General features: G+C 40.6%; 1 protein-coding gene across 3 annotated transcripts in view; it reads right to left on the bottom strand.

Moving 5' to 3' along the window:
• Positions 1-20092, bottom strand: part of SYNPR (synaptoporin) — a 296080-nt gene that overhangs the window by 105891 nt on the left and 170097 nt on the right. For all 3 annotated transcript variants that reach the window (XM_033131550.1, XM_033131551.1, XM_033131552.1), the window contains one exon: positions 13481-13605. In XM_033131550.1, the coding sequence (XP_032987441.1) occupies positions 13481-13605 (125 nt within the window). The remainder of the gene's footprint in view (positions 1-13480; positions 13606-20092) is intronic.

The following is a 20092-nucleotide window of genomic DNA, read 5'->3' as shown; positions in this document are numbered from 1 at the left end:
TGTGTGACCTTGAATAAATTGTAAGTCTCTGTGTGCTGATCTGTAAAAAGGGGAATAAAAATACTTTGGCTCTGCCTCTGTTATAGCATTGTTGTGACAATGAAAGGATAATGACCATACTAATAGTTGCCAATCATTACACACACACACACACACACACACACACACACACACAATGAAAGAATTAACATATTCATCCCATGTTTTGATTTCTGTTCTCATTTCTACTTGGCCTAGGGGGAACAGCAACTAGCACTTCTGCCTTTTGGGGGACATGCTCAAAAGCACATTATGGACAGGGGAAGTGCAAATGCTGCAGTTTTCCCTTTACTACTAAATTTAAATTACCATTTGTGTTTTTTTGTTATTTATTGTTTTTCATTCTGAGAGTAATATAGGCCCCAACAGAAAATTTGGGAATAACAGAAAATAGAAACCACCATTTGCTTACGAGATCTGACAATTAAGTTAGCGAACTTGTCGCAATATTATTGCCAAACTTTTTTGATATCAGAGAGATTATTCATTATGAATTTGTACCAACTGGACAAAGTTAATGAAGTTTACTATTTGGAAGTGTTGAAAAAGATGCATGAAAAAGTTAGATGATTTGAACTTTTCGCCAACAACTCATGGCTTTTGCCTCACGACAAGGCACCAGCTCACACAGCAATGTGTGTGAGAGAGTTTTTAGCCTGTAAACAAATAAATGTATTGGAACACCATCCCTCCTCACCTGATCTGGCCCCCAATGACTTCTTTCTTTACCTGAAGATACAGGAAATATTGAAAGGAAGACATTTTGATGACAATCAGGACATCAAGGGTAATACGTTGACAGCTCTGATGGCGATTCCAGAAAAAGAGTTCCAAAATTGCTTTGAAGGGTGGACTACGTGCTGACGTCAGTGCATAGCTTCCCAAGGGGAGTACTTCGAAGGTGACCATAGTGATATTCAGCAATGAGGTATGTCCTTTTTCTAGGACGAGTTCGTGAGCTTGATTGTCAGAACTTGTAGTCACGGCTTTTCTTTCTCTATTTTACCATGTTAAGTGTAATAAATAAGGCAAGTATTTCCTTAAAGCAAAGTATAATCCCAAATATATTTTAAAAATCCATCAATGTTAGAACATAAAATATCACACAATTGTAAATTGAAGCTCTCCCTATTTCTGCATAGGTCAGCAGTTCTCCAATTTCTGGATGTCCACTTGGAGACTTTAGTAAATGCCAACCCTGGGCCCCAGGTCAGTAATGCTGCTGACCAGGTAGGTCTGGGGTAGGATCGTGGAATCTCCGTTAACAAGCTTTCTACATGATACAAATGCAGGTAGTGGCATGTTGAGTCTAAAGTCCCGATTCATGCGCAGGCCTCTGAATTCCCAAGTTGGATCCTGGTAGAAGAATTAGGAATGTGAATCCCAGCCTTCCAATTGTTACTTCTTGAATCCCCAGGCCCTGAGACTTTTCAGTTCTGATGGTCGAGCAACTGGCAAGCAAGGCAGCTTGAGCGCTAGCTTGCCTCCTGTTTGTCTTTTTGTCTGACCCTGTGACCCCTAGTGATTTAGATTCATCTCCTGGCTGACAAAACGCCATTCTCTCAGGGACCAGTAGAGGGTGGGAAAGGAGAGGGAACACAGGTGTCCACCACTCAATTGACACCAGCTTGACCTCCTATAGTATGTTGTGTGACTTCTGGCCACCTGCTGGATGGCTCCAGGGGACAAAAAGAATGTTCCAACATTTCTCTGGTTCCGGAAGAGGAGGAAACAGAGATGGAGGTTAATGGGGCCATGGAGCAGGAACCTAACAGTTTCAAGGGACAGGACATCCATATAGATGTGAGTGGGATGTTTCCTTCTGACATTCCTGAGCTATCACTATCGCTGAATCCCTTTTTCCTTTTCTAGGCAACTCAGTCTCTCTCTCTCTCTCTCTCTCTCTCTCTCCCTCTCTCTCTCTCTCTCTCTCTCTCTTCCTCTATCTATCCCCCCATTCTATTTTAGAAAAGAAAATAGATGTAAGAAAGGACTACTTTTTATAGCTGTGAAAAAAGCAATGTTTGCTTTCTTCTAGGGTGTACAGTTTCTCCCAGGTAATGAGGCTTTGCACACCATACTGCCCCATGGCCTGCTCTGTAAAACTACACACATGTGACCGAGAACTACATAAAAGGCTCACTCAGCAGACACTGATTTCATCTCAGCCTCTTGGCACCTCCCTATGGGAGCTCAACAGAAACAACAGCCTAGCATACATAACCTACAATCATTTTCAGTAAGTGCCCCAATCCTGGTCTTTAAAAGCCTGTTCAGATTTTAACTAAATAGAACAAATATCAGAGTAAGCCCTCTGGGGTCAAAAGAAAGAGACTTGTATACAGTAGTTTCATTGAATTGGTACATTTCCTTCTGCTCTCTTTCAAGTTACCAGTGGCTAGGGCACGACCAGGGTTCCTGGTCAGGGTGAAGAACAACTGTTTCCCTGAAAAGGAAATCTTTATATTTCTATTTTCATAGAATTAATGGTCTCATTTTTCTCTTAGGAAAGCTTCAATTCAGTTTTCTCACTTTGCAGATGAGGAAACTGAGGTTCAGACAGGAACTCTGTGCTGGTCATTGCTTGTTTGTTGTCAATTCCATGCCCTGCTGCTCTCCTGCTCTGCTGTATCTCAGGAACCTGATTTCTTCAACAACTGGCTGCTAGTTAGGTTTGCCTGATGGAAAGCTCTGGGGGAGACTGAAGGGCAGGAGAAGGGACAATGGGGGGATTTCTCCGCCTCTTTCTTTTCCTGCGTTGGGCCACACCTCCAGCAGTAGTTGCATGTCTTCCTGGGTTTCTGCTCCGATTGGACATCTCCTTTCTCCATGGTCCCAGGTTCTGCCATGCAGGCCCCACTTCGTGCTCTAATAAGACCACCTCCTCCCTTTATGCCTCTTGTTCAGGGGTCAGTAAACATATTGTTTAAGGGCCAGATAGTAAATACTTTAGGTTTTATGGGCCAGCACAGAAAACCAAGGATATTTTGTAGGTACTTACATAGCATTTAAAATGTAATCACGTCAAAATTCTTATCTGGTGAACTATATAAAAGCAGGCAGTGGGCTGGCTGAATTTGGCTCAATGCCCTTACTTGCCAACCCCTGCTCTAGCTTTAGGGCTGGTGGTGACTTCCTACAGTTGCTGATCTCTGGATTGCCTCTTGGTCCCCTTTCCGATCATTTAAGAAAAAAAAGTCAGACAGAAAATGTCAAGAACCATATGATTTCACTGATATGTGGTATATAAAACTGAAAACAACAAAAGAACAAGACAAACAAATGGAGGAACAAAAACTCATAGACACAGACAATAGTTTAGTGGTAACCTGAGGGTAAGGGGGGAGGGGGCTGGTAGATGAGGATAAAGGGGGTCAAATATATGGTGATGGAAGGAGAACTGACTCCGGGTGGTGAATACACAATGGGATTTATAGATGATGTAATACAGAATTGTACACCTGAAATCTATGTAACTTTACTAACAATTGTCACCCCAATAAACTTCAATTTTAAAAAAAATTTAAAAATTGCACCACCTGGTATGTGTTCTCTTTCCCTGACTGGCCCCTGACTGGTACTATCCCCAAACTCGGACATCAGGCCTCTGCACTTGCTCTTTCCTCTCCCTGGAATGTACCAGTTAGACATCTTTGAGGCTCTCTCCCTCTCTCTCTCTCTCTCTCTCTCTCTCTCTCTCTCTCTCTTTTTCTCTCTCTGAGGTGCTCTCATTTCTTGCAGGTCTGCACTACAGTGTCACTTCCTCAGCAATATTTTCCCCAACCAGCTAATCTAAAACAGACGGCTTCTCCTGCGTATTCCCTTTATCTTCTTAATGTCCTCTCAGCATTGCCCATGTTGTCCCCTTTGCTTAGAACATTTTTTTCTCTTCCCTTTTGACTGGTTTAAATGCCATCTCCTCAGGGAGGCCCGTCCGGGGGTGTTTTATGTAACTAGGTGTCCTTTAACCCTCACCACCCTCACCAACATTCCTTTTACATCTCTGAACAGTATTCACTTTCTTCTTAGAAATTACCACGTGTGTGTGAGTGTGAGTGTGAGTGTGAGTGTGAGTGTGAGTGTGTGTATGAATATTCTTTGCCTACTTCTTCACTGTCTTTCTCCCATCCCCATATGATTGTAAATTTTACAAAGAAAGGGGCCATGTGCACCTGACCAACAAATATATGCCAAGTGCTAATATAGTTCAGGGCCTTGGACACTGCAGGTGCTCAATAAATATTTACTGAGAGAATGAATAAGTGATACAACATGGAGTCATCCACAGATCTAGGAGAGATGATTAAAAAGTCTCCCCATTGTACTAGAGGCCACCAGTTGACCACCCATATCTCTCTGCTACTCACCATTTTTGTATACAATGGTGGTTTTCTAGTGTAAGCATCCAAGATCTCTGCCCGAAGGCTTTCCTGGGATGCAAGCCCACGGCTGGTCTGCAGGTAGTGCCAGGGAGTTAAGACCTACAGAAGCAGCTTGACCGATGGCCAACAGGAGTTGGTAGGTAAATACCAGCTTCACCAGCTGCCTAATAGAACTACTCTGAAGCATGTTACCCTGTTCCTAGACGTCTCAGTTGCCCCAGTTGCCCACAGTGGTGCCTTTCCCATTAATCCACTCTTTATTGGCTTTCTTCCCTTCCCTGTCTCGCTTCCCCACGCCTAACTGGGACTTCCAGGGGTCATCTGCCCAGAAAATTACAAATGTCTGTCTCAGGGTGTGCTTCCGGGAGAACCTGAACTAAGAATCCTCCTATCTAATTCGCCACCATCACTCTTCCTTTGGGGAAGTATCGCGACAAAAGTGTTCCAGACTCGCAGATACATAGGTTATGTGGGGAACAGTGGAGTGGGGGTGAAGTAGATTAATTTGTCATTCCCTAATTTTTTCATTTAGCCCATTCCATGCCAGCAGCCATTTTGCCACATTTTCTGTGTTCTCTACAGACATTCCCTACAAATGATCTTCCCTCTCTTCACTGCAGGAACCTCCAGTCGGGCTGTCTTTGTCCTGGGTCTATAGCTATACTCTGGTGCCAGTTCCTTACACTAAATTATATTAATAATATCAACAAGGATAGTACAATTTAGCGAACACCAGTTGTATGCCAGATTCTGTGCTATGCAATTAACTTATGTGACCTAATCGAATGGTCACAACCATACACTGAGGAGAGTGCTATTATTTTCTTCTTACAATAAGGAAAGCTAAAACCAGGGAGGTTATAATTTGCTCATTGGCTAGGTGGCAGAGCTCGGATGTGAAGCCACAGCCCTTTGGCTACACCACCTTCAAACCTCCCCAACTCTCTACCCCATAGAATCACCAGGTCTCATCACACACAAAATTTATTTTAAGGCACGACATTAAAATGAGACACTATAGTTATAAAGTTTCTGAAATTTTAGCTTAAAAGAGTGAAATCTTTTGGTAATGAGAAACAATAATGAATGCTTAAATGTAACTGCAAATGGAGCATTTCCTGAACACAAGATAAAAAAAACCTGCAGCCCTTAACATTTTTATTTTCCCCAAATTGGCCCTTATGATTAAAAAAATTGCTTATCATCACTGCTCTAGGTTGTTGATCATAGGGGAAAAATACTTTTGCTACAACAGAGCCAACATTACTAGATAATAGCCCAAACTCCACAGCTTTCTTGGCATCAACCTCCACTTGTGCCCACGTTCCAAACAGGAGAAGGGGAAACAGAGCAAGTGGCTTGAGTGGTAAAGAGGACAATTTGACACAACAGTGCCCAACCAAGCAGCCCCAGCTCATCTTTCCCTCAATACAGAAGACACATCTTTGAATTTTTTGTGTCAAGGATAACAAGGATCAGACTCAGAATTTTGTTCTCCCATCCCACTTATGCCATCTCGGAAATATCATGCTAGTGACAACTGAGAGTTCCCTGTCCCCTCGCTTGGGAGGGTTTCATTCTCCCATTAGTGTAATGAGAAAAAACAAAAACAAAAAACAAACAATAGTAAGTCTGATAATAATATGAATTAATACCTCCAAGGGCAACCCGAATAAGCATTAAAGATAAGAATTAAAAGCAAGTTAGTAAATGTGAGACAGTTAAATATGCACACACCTTTTAATGTTTGCAGACTGGGGAGATGGTGGCGGGGGTGGGGGCGGGGTGGATGGGGAGCCAGGGAAGCTCCCATTCTGAGTTAAATGTTACATAATAAAGAGGTTATTTTGTTGTCTTGAGAGCAATTTTGCTATTTAACTAGAATAATTATCTTTTTTAGCTCTCTAATTTTAACTACCCTTTCTTGATTCTGAAAGTAAAAATAGTGTACTAAAAGAGAATTTATTGAAAGTCAGGCTTTGGTTGAAATATTTTGCAAATATGACTTATTTAATACAACACAACTATGAAATAGGTAACATTGTGTCTACTTTACAGATAAGGAACAGAAGTGGTAAGCAAATTTCTCAACATCACACAACTAGTAAATATTACAGTGGGGATTTAAATCAGTGCAGCTTGTCTCTGAAGTTCAAGGTATACTCTGTTGCTTCAGTAGATTAACTGTATAAAATCTTAAAAGATAATTGTAGAAAATCAAGAAAAAGTGGACAAGTATAAAATGAATATTTGATTCATTCATACTCTCACCACCTAGAAATAAATTAACCATTTTAGGCAATGATCATGACTAATCTCTATAAATATGAGATAGTTTTTGTTGTTTGAGTATCCCTTGAGGAAACCTATATGGTTAATCACAAAATTTGAAGAATATATTTGGAATGGACTGACTTAAAATACAAAGTCTGACTTACACAAAATCCATTTTGGAGGCCCCATGGAATATCTCCAAAATCTGAGTTATCACCTATTTTCAGAAAATCTGCAATTGAGGTTGAAGAATATGCTAGTCTATCAACTGGAAAAGACCTACCATACATGCTACAATACAAAGGATAGAGGAAAACAACTGTGACTTCACACATGAGACCACAAGGGGAGACACTCTAAACTGGAACTATTGATTTCTAACCAAGTTCATTTTCACGTGAGCAACATTATATAACATGATTTAGAGTGAGAGAAAATAGGGATCTCTCTCTATCTATCATTTATCTATCGATCATCTATTCAGCCAGCCATCTCTCCACCCATCCATCCACCCGTTCATTCATCCATTGTCTTTAATGCTAGTAATTCAAGCAATGCTAGTGTCTCAGGTTGAATTTCCCAGAAGCAGACCCTGAGATCAAAATTTGAGAGCAACTTGTTTTTGGAGGATTCATCTCTGGAAATACCAACAGGGTAGTGGAGAATTGAGGCAGGAAAAGAAAAGAAGGTGATAAATGGTGTGTTAATGACAGGTTTCAACTGAGGGCAGAGTTATCCTCCTGGGTACACCTGGAAATGGTATGGAGCACGACTTGGTACATGAGTTGTACTCCATGAGGGATGGGAAGTTGGAATATTTATCCTCCGACTTATATTCTGTCACTGGATGAGGGCTGCTCCAAGAGACATTAACTTCCTAGCATTTCTGGCCTTCCATGCATAATGATCAAGTGAATTCCTGCGGCTAGAGAAAGCCCTTTAATAGTCCTAGGAGCTTGCAGTAAAAGGGGTAGGCAATGAATGACGAGGGACTGACTAGGAGGTGTGGGCAGAACAGCAGTATCTGCCTCGGCCAGCTAGTAACAGAATCAGAACCATTACACACACATAGTCTTGTATTTTGATTTCTTACATAATACAATGCTGGGAGCATTTCACACATCTTTAAATGTTATTTTATAAAATGACTTCTAATTGTTGCCTAGCATTTCATTTTATAGATATAAAACAATTTGTTTAACTGATTCCCTATTTTTGGACATATAAGTTATTTCTGCTTTTGCAAGATTTAAAATAATTCAACAATACATACCCTTTGTATACACTTCTTTCTCTATATCTCCAGTTATTTCTTTAGGATAAATTAAAGGTAATCTTGCTAATTATCTAAAGCAGTGACTTAATCTCATATCTATAAGAATGCTTGAAATTGACAACAAACTTAATATTTTTTATCCTGATGAGATCTCAAGACATGGAAATGACATAATAATACCTTTTTCATTATTAATCTTCTGTTATTCTCTATATTCAGTTGTTCTCAAATGATTTAAGATTTTTACACTCTGGAATCCTTTATTATCTATTCAACATGGCAAGTTTATCACTATGTCATCAAATGAGCTGATTACTTTCAAGAATTGAGACATGAATATCTTCTCTTTAAGAAATTCAGTAACAAACATGGTCTCTCTTTTTCCACAAACATCATCTCATGCAGGCTTAAGGTAAGATGGTTAGAGTTCTTAGAATTTTGCATTTTACTTGTCTGAGGGAAAACATGCCAAATTTTATGTCCCATTCAACAGCCTGGCAAGTTTTCTTTTCTACTGAAATATCTCACAGAAGTCCTTGTATAACTACCATTAATGATATTAACTGGTTTTTCTTAGTTTTCACTCCTTCACTTATTTGAAGCACTGAGTGGTGACATGCTTGAAGTTTTCTTACCTTCTGTGAAGCCCGCACTTTCCTGGTTGTCCCACCTCGTCTCCATTTGGCTTTTCTTAGTCACCCTCAGCCACGCCTCTCCTTCCTCATTTTTTATAAGTGTGGGCATTCCCCATAGCTGAGTGCCGTGCCCTGGGTCTTCCATCTCTCTTGGTGACCGCTCTTCTTCCAGGATTTTTCATTGCATGAAGACGACTCTTAGAGCTCCATTCACCTCTCTCTTCTTACATGGGGTTTAGCATAAAACTCCATGATAGAAAACACCTCAAACTCTGCATGACGAAATCCAAATCTATGCTCTCCGCTTCAAAATGGCTTTCCTATAATTCTCTTTTTCTAATCTTTAACTCCTTCTCCCTATTCAATCACTTGGAAAATCAAGATCTAAAATCTTGCCCCAAACCACCTTTCCAACTTTATCACCTTTCTCCATCATAATTTCTTGCTCTACTCACCATGATTCAAATAGAGTGAACATGACTTTCTTCTGTTTTTATTCAAATTAGAAGAATATATGAAATCCAAAAGTTTGGATTTGATTTTCTATGTGATGCTAACTAAATTTCTCTCAGCTCAGTTTTCTCTGTGAGAATATAATACCTCCTTCCCAGAGTTGGCGTAATGATTACATGATGTAACATACATAAAAACATCTAGCACGGTGTTTGGCACATTATAGGCTTGCAATAAGTATTTGCATATCTATTCATTCATTCATTCATTCATTCATTCATTCATTCATCACTGTGACCCTTTAAAACTAACTTTTGCCATGAAAACTTTTGTTCCCTTAGTCCCTGGACTCTCTAATCCCCTCTATCTTTTGTATCTTTCATACATCATGTATTAATGAAAACTGTTAGTTGGCATTCTTTGAGTAGGGTTTCTCCAAATATATTAAATTTCTTAAAATAAGAAACTGCATTTCATACTTCAATGTATAAAGGAAGTGCTAAAAATATTTGAATCCAGAACCTCCTCTCAATTATCAAAAAGTTTTTTTTACCAAATTAGTACATTAGATGAGAAAACAGCTAAATATTACTTATTCATTTCAACCACAAATCAAAAGGAAGGTCAGATGACAAATGTTTTAGTCCCATAGTAAAATGATACATTACTGAATGTAAATCCCTTCTGATATGAGTCAAAAATACGTACATGTGGTGGTATAAAGGAGTTACTCACTTGGGCATGTTTATCAGAAGTAGCACATGGATGTTTTGTAAAATTATCTAGCATTTTCTACATTGATATTACCCCACATGTAACAATCTGATAAAAATGTTAAGTAGCTTCCTTTGATCTGTTATTTACAGACTATAGTAGTCTCCCCTTTTCTGAAGTTTTGCTTTCCACAGTTACCCGAGGTCAGTCGAGGTCTGAAAATATTAAATGGAAAATTCCAGAACTAAATAATTCATATGTTTTAAATTGCATGCTGTTCTGAACAGTGTGACGAAATCTCATGCCATTGTTCTCTGTCCCGCCTGGGATGTGATTCATCCCTTTGTCCAATGTCTGCATGTTGTAGAAGCTGCCTGCCCGTCAGTCATGGACTAATAGCCAACTGGGTTATTAGATTGGCTGTCATCGTATTGCAGAGCTTGTGTTCAAATGACCCTATTTTCTTAATAATGTTTCATTCACCTCACTTCACCTCATCACGTGGGCATTTTATCATCTTACATCATCACAAGAAGAAGGGTAAGTACAATTCGCATAACTTTTTTTAACAGTATATTGTTATAATTGTTCTATTTTATTATTAGCTATTATTGTTAATCTCTTACTGTGCCTTATTTATAAATTAAACTTTATCATAGGTATGTATATATAGGAAAAACATATAGTACATATACGGTCTAGTATATACTAGTATATATGAATAGTATATAGTTTCATATATCTACTGGGGGTTTTGGAACGTATCCCCTGAGGATAAGGGGATACTATTGTAATTGTTCTTATTCAAACAAGTTGGCATTAGAGTTTATTGTCTTCCTTGAATTTGCAATAAACTGAATAGTTATAAGCTGCTGAATGTTCTTATTTTATTTCTAAGATAATGATCAAATCATTGGCATTGTCAAGTTTGGGGCAAAAATAGCTTTTTAATGACTTACATCACGAGCATCTTGCTAACCCAACTTCTTCTGAAACAAATGACTTCAAAGTAATCTGTCTAAACTCTAGATGTGTTTACTTACTATTGAAATCTTCCCTAAGAAGATAATAGCAAAATATTTTATGTGTAATTGAAATCGCACCTCTAGTAAAACTGAGCCTGTTTCGAATGTATATCAAAAGTATATCTCCTAGATGGAAATTAATGGGAAAAAAGTATAAGATACTCGGAAGGATGAGTAGGCTCCTGAACAGTAGATGGTAAATGTTGTGCAGATAGATGTGTAAGTGGAGTGGCAAAAATATTCTTGCTTTCTTCTAGGGCAGTGGTTTTTAAATTACTTCTAGGAAACCTAGGGTTCTAAGGAGATTTTATAGGGGCTGTACAGCAGGGCTGGAGGATGGCATATGTGTGGCAGAGAGAGGTTTGGGGAAGGGCTACCTGGATGCTTCAAGCTCCTTTCCTCCTGTTTCAACTTTCTCAGCGACTCATATCTTTTTTCTAGACAGAACACCTGAGCAAGGTAATATTTGGAAGAAAAGTTCTGCTACTGAAAAAACATTGGTTGATCTCTGTGTTTCAGAACCTAAGTAAAATTCTGTCAAATGAGCAGACCACTATACTTATAAATGTTTATACTTATAAACATTTTCTTCCAATTTCTTCAGTTGCCTTTAATTGGGCCAGTAATATTCTTGGGAAGTAAATGAAGAAGTCCAGTGTTGGAAACATGTTTGCTTGAAGGGTCTTTTCAAATTGTATACTTAGCCAAGGATCACATGAAATTAAATATTACCCTGCTTTCCATCGCACCCCAACCCAAGCACTCTCTCAACAGGCCTCTTGGTTACTCTCTTCCAGTTTGAGAGACAGGCAGAGACCCATGCTCAATGTTTAGTGACCTGTTTCACTTCATAACTTAAGGGACTGACCTGCAAGTCGTCTGCTCCTACAACATCTCCTGGTGGGAAATCATTGGAGAAGGCAATGCAGACCTGACAATGTCATGAATCACGTTACTCAGCATCCCGCCCCTGCTGCCCAGCCATTGGCAATTCTTATCTCCTATCCTAGAAGCTACATGTTGATTGGTGAACATGCATTGGCTTCACCGTTCTCTGGAGTTCATCCACAGAGTTCATTCAGAACTTCAGAACTGTTAAGCACCCCTGCCCCCATTTCCAGTAGCACAGGAAGCTCTTCTTACCAACGTACCAGGGATGCTATGCTGAATGTTTCCTTAATTTATTTGAATTTGCTTCATTAATTAATCTGAACTTTGGGTTCTCTTATTAGTTAGGAGAGTATCTACTTGAGTGGAGGTGTTTGCAACTTTTGTCAGTTCTACTCTTAAAAACTGCTTAGTGCAAACTGTTTAGTATCAATGCTACTTCCCTATGATTCATTGCCTGTGAACTGAAGCACTGTTGTTTGGATTAAGAGAAGTTCACTAGATCAGGATGTGTTCCATGATATACAAATCCTCTGAGATGCTCAGTGAGAAAGGGTTTCTGTGGCCAAACATATTTGAGAAACATTGCGTTTCTCTCGGTGATTCAAAGTGTTCATTAGAAGGGCAAGGTACCAAGAAGTCTTTCTTAAACTTATTTGATCATATAATTTCAGAATTCTCTCTCCCTCTTTCTCTCCCTCCCTCCTTCTTTTCTTCCAACCTTTCTTTTTAGAAACATTAAATATTTAGGACTCCACGGGAAAAATTTTGCAAAGCATTGCACGTGCCTGTTTAAGAACGATTTTTAGACATCAATTCCTACTTTTGATCGTAATTTCAGAGCCAGCACTGTGTCTGGTACAAGGTGGTACATGTTTGTTAAGTTGAAGTAAACAAGAGCGTCCTCGTATATTAATAAGATGCCAAACATTGTGTTGAAAGTTGTTTTAAAAAATTGCACCAGTTATTTGGTGCCAAGAATTTGGGAGTTTTAAAGAAATCTATTATCTCAAATTTGAATTCAATTAATCCACTTTGAGTATGGATCAGAATCACAAAATGTTCAATTTGGGACAAGCTCTGGTAAGTATTTCATAGACAGGCCAAAGACAAAAATAAGGTTTTATCTTTCAGACTGAATTTATAAAAAGATTGAAAGAATTATCTCAAACAATTTAAATATAACAATAGACATTTGCGCTCTGGGCTCAAGCCAAGTGGGCCCAAGCCCTGACTCTGCCATTTACTGGTCTAGGGGATGTGAGCAAATCTATCTGTGCCTCAGTTTCCTCATTTGTAAATGGTGATGGTAATTTTACTTCTCTCAAAGGGTCATTGTGATGACTAAATGAGATTAAACAAGTCAACAGCAAGTGCAGTGTTGGCACAATATTAGATATTAATATTATTAACACATTATCAACCAAGATTGCATAGTCAATATGAGGTGACATTAATTCTAGAGAGAATTTGGGAGACCTTAAAATTGGAAATTATGGATAGGGAGTAAGGAATTGTATAACGGAGGTCTCCATATTGATAGCCCCTAATACTCTGGCATTTGTAGCATTTTTTTAGAGTAGAGTCATTTCTGGTTTTAAGGTACAACTCACAAGTCCTCCCAGATGGGGTGGTAAGTGGACATTTTACTTGTTTGGGTATTTTGTGTCTGAGGCAGAATTCTTTTTGTTTACCCAGAAATCCTTGGGAGACCGCATTATTTTTTGAGAAATCATAGAAGGAAGAGAGTGCCCTGCTCTGTGAGGCTGGCGAGCACGAATCTCCATCCCTTACCTGAATGGGTAGGCAAACGCTATGTCAATGCTGAGGTTACTGTCCGTCTTGTTGACGCAATCCACGCTCAGCCGCAAGCCTCCAGAATAGCCACCGCATGTTGCAAATGCAAAGATTGCAAAAAGCTGTGGAGAACAAAACAACAAAAGAGAAAGCGGCCATAAGAAGGATGTTGATCTGATGAGATATATCGATAGGAGCTTAGTGTCTGGATTGAGAGAGATCATGCGTCTTCTGAAGTGTGGCCTCATCTTTGGCTCAGGATGGAAGATGAAGGCCGGGAGGATGGTGGAGAATAGGGAGTTGGTGTCTGAAAAATGATAGTCTGGCAAACTGGAGTAATTTTGCTTGGAGAGAAATTAAAAACAAGGACAAAATATCTGTGTTTGAGTGTGTAAATAGCTGTCATGCCTCAGAAGGTAGAGATGTACTTTCACATCAGAGGAACTGGAAAGCTACATGCGCCACGGGATTAGTGAGGGATGTGTCCAGGTGGGAAGAATTTGGGGTGTCTCCTTGCTTTCTTCTTTTGTTTATCTGTACTTTTCTGCAATGCACATGTTTGTCTTTGGAAATAAACAGATTATTAAAAAGGCATGATTGGAGAATTTTAGAGCTAAAGGGTTGATGAGGAGCAAAAAGGTGCTACTTCAGAACTCACAATCTCAGTACCTGTCAGCCTCAAACCATCCTGGGTGGTTACATCTCTGTATTAGTTGCTCTTTCTAAGTCAACTAGTTACCAATTAATGTCACAGACTATCCTGGTGCAGGATATGGATCTGTGGGAATTGAGTACTGAAAACTAGAAGCAGAAACTCAAAGAAGTCTTCAGGGAAGAAGATACATCTGGGAGGGTGGGGAGTGCCAAAAATGGCAAGTAAGAAAATGCTAAATTTGTCCACTTAGTGTGGCTAAATTCAAAAGAATTTCACTTCCAAAGAAAGGCAATCAAATGCACTTAACCCTAACCCATGCTGTAATCGTCCCACTTATTTTCCTTTTGGAATTCAGCTTCTCGAAGAAGCTTGGGGTCCCTGTTAGGAACACGAGCTCACTTTGCGGAGCAAGAGGAGTTATTGTGTAAGGATTAAGCACAAGGACTCTGGAGTGTGACCTTGGGAAAATTGCCTAATTTCCCCATGCCTTGGTTTCTTCTTCCGTAAAACAGCACTGATAATAAGTCGTCTGGGTCATTTTGCTGTTTGTAATATGAAGCACACAGTTGCTGTGGACAGAAGGCTGCTGGAGCTGGCAACATCACCAAGTCTGTTCAGAAAGTTCAGAAGCTGAAATGAGTATTCTTCATACCACCTGCCACCTCACTCCATCAGCGGTGGGTCCGAACTGTTTGTCCCAACTGGCCATTGAACTTTAACAGGAAAAGACTGGTTAATGACAAAACCTTCACAGGGAAAGCGTATGTGGCAGTTCTAAGCTGTTAGTTTTAAAACCAGTGTTTAAAAAATGAAAACAACTTGACCAAAAAAATATAGCAGATAGAGTAAAAGCAAAATGTATTTACATGTGTGAATATGTGTAAAGCACTTAGAAGAGCTCCTGGCACAGAACAGGCAAATGTTAACAAATGTCATTACTGTAAGTAGATGTGGATGAGCTCCTTGGCAAGACGTTCCAGGCCATAAAATAGGAAATTCAGACTTACTCCTCCCTAGCTAACTCTGTATAGCCATTAGCGCCAGTGAACCAACATCTAAGCACTCCAGAAAAACTGATCAATTTTGCTTTGTTTGCCTTTCTTCCTACTTTGCCTCACTGATGGGACTTGAGGAGGCATTCAGAAGTACTCCAGTCCACTCTGCGGTCTGGGGATGGTGCACACAGAACGCCAGAGCTGCACGGAGCCTGATCTTTGCCTCTGAGGTGTGGATTTGCTGGGTTCTCGGGATGAATGCTCTTTCGGCCAGCTCTGAGTATTGTTAGGAGTAAAGACGAAGTGATTTTCACTGGTCAATGCTTAAATCTAGCTTTCATCATGCAGTCCTGGAGATCTCCGCCCTTCGGACCATGTCATGACAGCGCCTTTGGTACAACTTCTTCCAGAAGAAGGAATGGATAATGGAATCCAAACCCTGTTGTCTGGCTGTGCAGAGAGCACTGTCCCTGTCCAAGCTTCTTCCCTGTAAAACATGGATATCCTCTGTGTCGTCCTGAATCAATGAGATAATTAAACGAAGTGGAGTGTAACAGCCCCTCCCAATTCATGCAGAGGTTTGTGTGGTATTTATGCACGTGCACTTCTCTGGGCAAGAGTCCTACATGTATTATCAGCACTTTTACATGTGAAGGTTAGAAAGATTTGTCCATTGTTGCCATTATAAGTGCCTACTAGGGGCAGGTATTGTGCTTAGCAGGTAACGTATGTGATCATATTTCCTTTTGACAACAATGGAGTGTGTGTGCGTGTGTATGTGGGTGTGGGTGCGTGTGTGTGAAGCTTAATATTTCTATATGAAAGATGTGGCAGAGTAGCAAGTGTGTTCAAACAGTGGCATTTAAAAAAAATTCCTTGAAATTTTACAGTGTAGTGAGTTAAAGTAGAAGGCATAAAGACAAGCCCTATTAATTTCAGTGCTTAATGGCTACAAAGAAACAGCCTTTGGCTTTTCATCTTATTTTAAAATACTTTATGTACAATAAGGTATTATTAATACTACCATGTAATAAACTTAAGATGGAGTGATAATTACCTATTTAACTAGTTAGATGCACAGAAGGAAGTCATCAGATGATTCAAACCGTACTCCTGAAAATGTAAGACATTGTACAGGAGTTACATATGCTATCTATGGGCATTCTAGTTAACTTTCTCCTTTCTCCACAGTCCTCACTGATTAAAGGGAAATCATACTGTGTAACCAATATCAAATTCAGTAATATCATGAAGTGCAGATTAAACAGATAACGTCTGTATACCACTGGAAGAGTCAGATCTTGCTGAGTGAATAATGTATTATAGGGATGGTTGATTCCATAATTGGGAGAATGAAATCAACTCCGCCAGAATATATCAGCCAAGGGCTTGGTCCTGTAATTAGAATACATCAAGGCAGAGAGGGGAGAGGGGACTGGAAGCTCTTTGGGGGGAGGGTGGTATCAAAATTCTCTTGGTGTAATAGAGAAATGTAGAATAGAAGGGGACTTTGGAAATCCTCCCACCAATTCCCCTTCCAGAAGTCTGTCCATCCACCCCACCACAGGGGGTAACGCAGAGCAGTTCTGGAGTCAGGCAGACCTGAACTGGAGTCCAGTTCCTTGCTGTGTGACGCTGAGCAAGTTGTTTAACTTCTCCTAACCTGCGTTCCTACATCCACCAAATCAGGACAAATTCACTGGTTCATTCAGCAGATGTTTAATGACATACTTACTAGGTGCCAGTTGGTGGATAACACAAACATAAAAAAGTCAGAGAAAAGACAAAGATAAAGAAAGTCCATGCCCACTATGGAGCTTAATGCTGGACGGGGGAGACGGAACCAAAAAGAACACACAAATAAAGTAATTCAAATTGTGTTACATATTTTAAGGGAAGCTCTTCTAGACAGGGAGTTCTATCTGAGGAGGTCACATTTAAGCTAAGACCTTGAGGATAAATTAGAGGAAGCCGCACAAAAAGGGGACAAAGGTGGGGGAAGTACTGTGGGCAGAGGCAACAGCTCAAGGTAAAGCTCTGAGGGAGAAGAAGCTTGACAAGTTCAAAGAGGAGTGGAAGGTCAAGGTGGCAGGCAGATGGTGAAGGAGGTTGAGAATAATAGTATTTACCTCCCAAGATTTTATGTATATTAGCGGAGAGAACACATGTAAAGTATCAGGTCCATAGCCTTCAATAAACATTAAAGTTTCTTCTTTTCCTTCTCCTTCTTCTTCTTCTTCTTCCTCCTTCTCCTCTTCCTAGTCCTCTCCTTCTTCTTCTACTACTACTGCTACTACGAGTGCTTCTACTACTACTATCACTGCTACGAGTTCTGCTACTACTGCTATTACTACTGCTACCCTATTGGAAGAAACAGAACTAGAGAGGAAAATTCACTTGCTGCAACTCAGCTAGAGCAGAGTTGGAATGAGAATCCTGCTCTCTAGACTCCCCAAGTCACCATTCTTCTGTTTAGTTCTGGAATAACAGGAAGAACAATTTTTAGCCATGTGGGTAGAAGACATGTCAAATGGCCTGGCCATCATTGCTCAGAAACACACCATGGTACTTTAGTGGCCTGGGGCTCTCCATGTTTCTCCTGAGTGTCTCACAAACACATACTTGCAGGCTCACTAACCAAGCAGAACAGGTGTGTTGCCTTCTCTTACTTTCTTTTCCTTCCTTCCTTCTTTCTTTCTTTCTTTCCTTCCTTCCTTCCTTCCTTCCTTCCTTCCTTCCTTCCTTCCTTCCTTCCTTCCCTCCTTCCTTCTTCTTTTCACCCTTGAGGGGGTGGAGTATTTTAGAAGGAAGATCTTGGAAAATGTAAAGAGACAAAATCTTTCTTAATTTGACAACTGCTGTTTCAAGAGGCCAGTAATATTGGCAAGAGGCAGGTTGTGTGTCTTGTAGATGGTTGGCTCTGCAGTACTGTCGCTTATTCCTAAGACAGACACTATCCCTTTCTGGGAGATGGAAGGGATGGGAAAATTCTGTGCTATGCAGCCAGGCTGCAGTGAGAACTGGGTGTGGGTCCTGGAAGGCTCAGGGCAGACAAGAGCGAGAGGACAATGTGTGGGGGGTGGGGAGAAGGGGGGTAGAAATAGATGAGAGAGGGGGCTCAGGAGAAAGATCTCCATCTGAAGGCGACTCTCTAAAGAATACAAAGAACTTGATGGGAGATGTGAAGACATGTTGCCCATGTGTGTGTTTTCTCTAACCTGGGCTCCATGTTCTGTCCTCAGCCAATTCTATGCCTTCTTTTTGATACTGCTGTACATGCACACACCTTTCTAGACATTGAGAGCACAACCCAGGGGCAAAAGTCCATTTACCCAATCAAGTGAAATTAAAACCTCTGTGTTCCCATCTTTCCTAAAGGTCCCAATTCTCCTCAAACAAGGAAGACACATCACCTCTAGCACATTCTAGGATAATCACTATCGTAACCACTGGCGCAGTCATTCACTTCCTTTGAGTTCAGGAGTGCTAAATAAACCTCCTGCAATAGACTCTCATTTCACTACCGTCTTGGATGATCTACGGTTCTGTTCCTAACAACAAAAAATTACTCTCTAAATGGACACAATTAGCAGAGATTTCCCTTGCATGCAGTCTGATTAGAGATACATTCAGATGAAATAGGACAAAAGAATCGCCTTGATTTTCTGGCTTAATAAGTATCCATAAACCAAAATCACCCATAGCAGGAACATCTTTGCACAGTTAATGAAACCAAAGGTTTTCTCCTGGAAAGAGGACAAGCCACTCTCTCCTTGGAACTAACTGAACACAAGGAATGCCAATGAAAGCTGCTATGACTCCTTCTGGTTAAGTTGCAAGGCATAGTTGAAAGCAATATGTCGGTTTCAGGAAATCAAGCTGAGTAATGGCTCTCCTAGGAATCTGTGGTCTGCAGCGAAGTCAGGGAGGGGACATCTTCCAAGGCCTGATACATAATCTCAGGTAATGCCTTGGAAATAAGTGAGAGTAAAGAAACTGGTAGGAAAGGTACTGGGAGATTGGGACCAACTACTGGTATTCATATTACCACCAAGCTGTGTGCGCTGACAATCAGATCTCCAGAGGACAAAGCTTTGATTTATAGCATTTGCCAATTTCCATGGTGTAAATACACTCAGCACGGCCAACTCCAAGGTACAACATGATACCGCTGAACCTTGACTGGGAAGAGAGCTGCACAATCAGCTGTGCTCCAGCATACTGCTGCCACTGGGGGTCTTTCCCTGACTCTCCACGGGGGCAAGAACTCGGGGCTGATTTCATTAAGTCATTCCTTTTCTTCATATTTCCTCTTATTTCATGTCACTCACCTTGGGCTTATTTCATTGATTGAAGAGGTTTCATCAGGTACAATGATTCATTCTTTTATTAATGTACCCACTCAATCTCTAATTCACTTAGTTATTTATTATAGCAGAGGTTGCTGATGCCTGGCTTATATCCCCTTGGCCCCCTAGAGGCCACCTGCAGCTTTAGGGGCACAGTCCTTGAACACACCAAAGGCTTCCTCCTCACACACCTGGTCTCTCTGCTGAGGGTCTCCCTGCACGTTTCTCAGGCAAGAGGAACGTGCTCAGCCAGTAATGGGGGCATCGGGGAAGCCCCCAGGAGCTATTTCCCTGGCAGCTTCCAACCAATGTGAGATGAAAATTGGTGCATAAAATCCCAGTGCCCTTGCACCTCTGGGGAAACCTTCAGGTGTGTTCAGCACAGTTTCTCAGAGGATGCCCCTTAGGGTTGCGGCCCAGTCACTGGCAACAACATTGGCTCATTAACACACCATTGGTTGGCTTTCCTCCTTTCCCTGTCTCATCTCCCCATTCACCATTGTGATTCCGGGCATCGACTCTCAAATAAATCTCTTGAGTCCAAATTCTCATCTCAGGAGCTGCTTTTGGGAAATGTAACTGAGACAGTTATCAAACACTGACCGATCCC

Source organism: Rhinolophus ferrumequinum, chromosome 17 (genome assembly GCF_004115265.2).
Source record: "Rhinolophus ferrumequinum isolate MPI-CBG mRhiFer1 chromosome 17, mRhiFer1_v1.p, whole genome shotgun sequence".
Classification (NCBI taxonomy): Eukaryota; Metazoa; Chordata; class Mammalia; order Chiroptera; family Rhinolophidae; genus Rhinolophus; species Rhinolophus ferrumequinum.
This window is presented reverse-complemented; position numbering and strand designations above follow the sequence as displayed.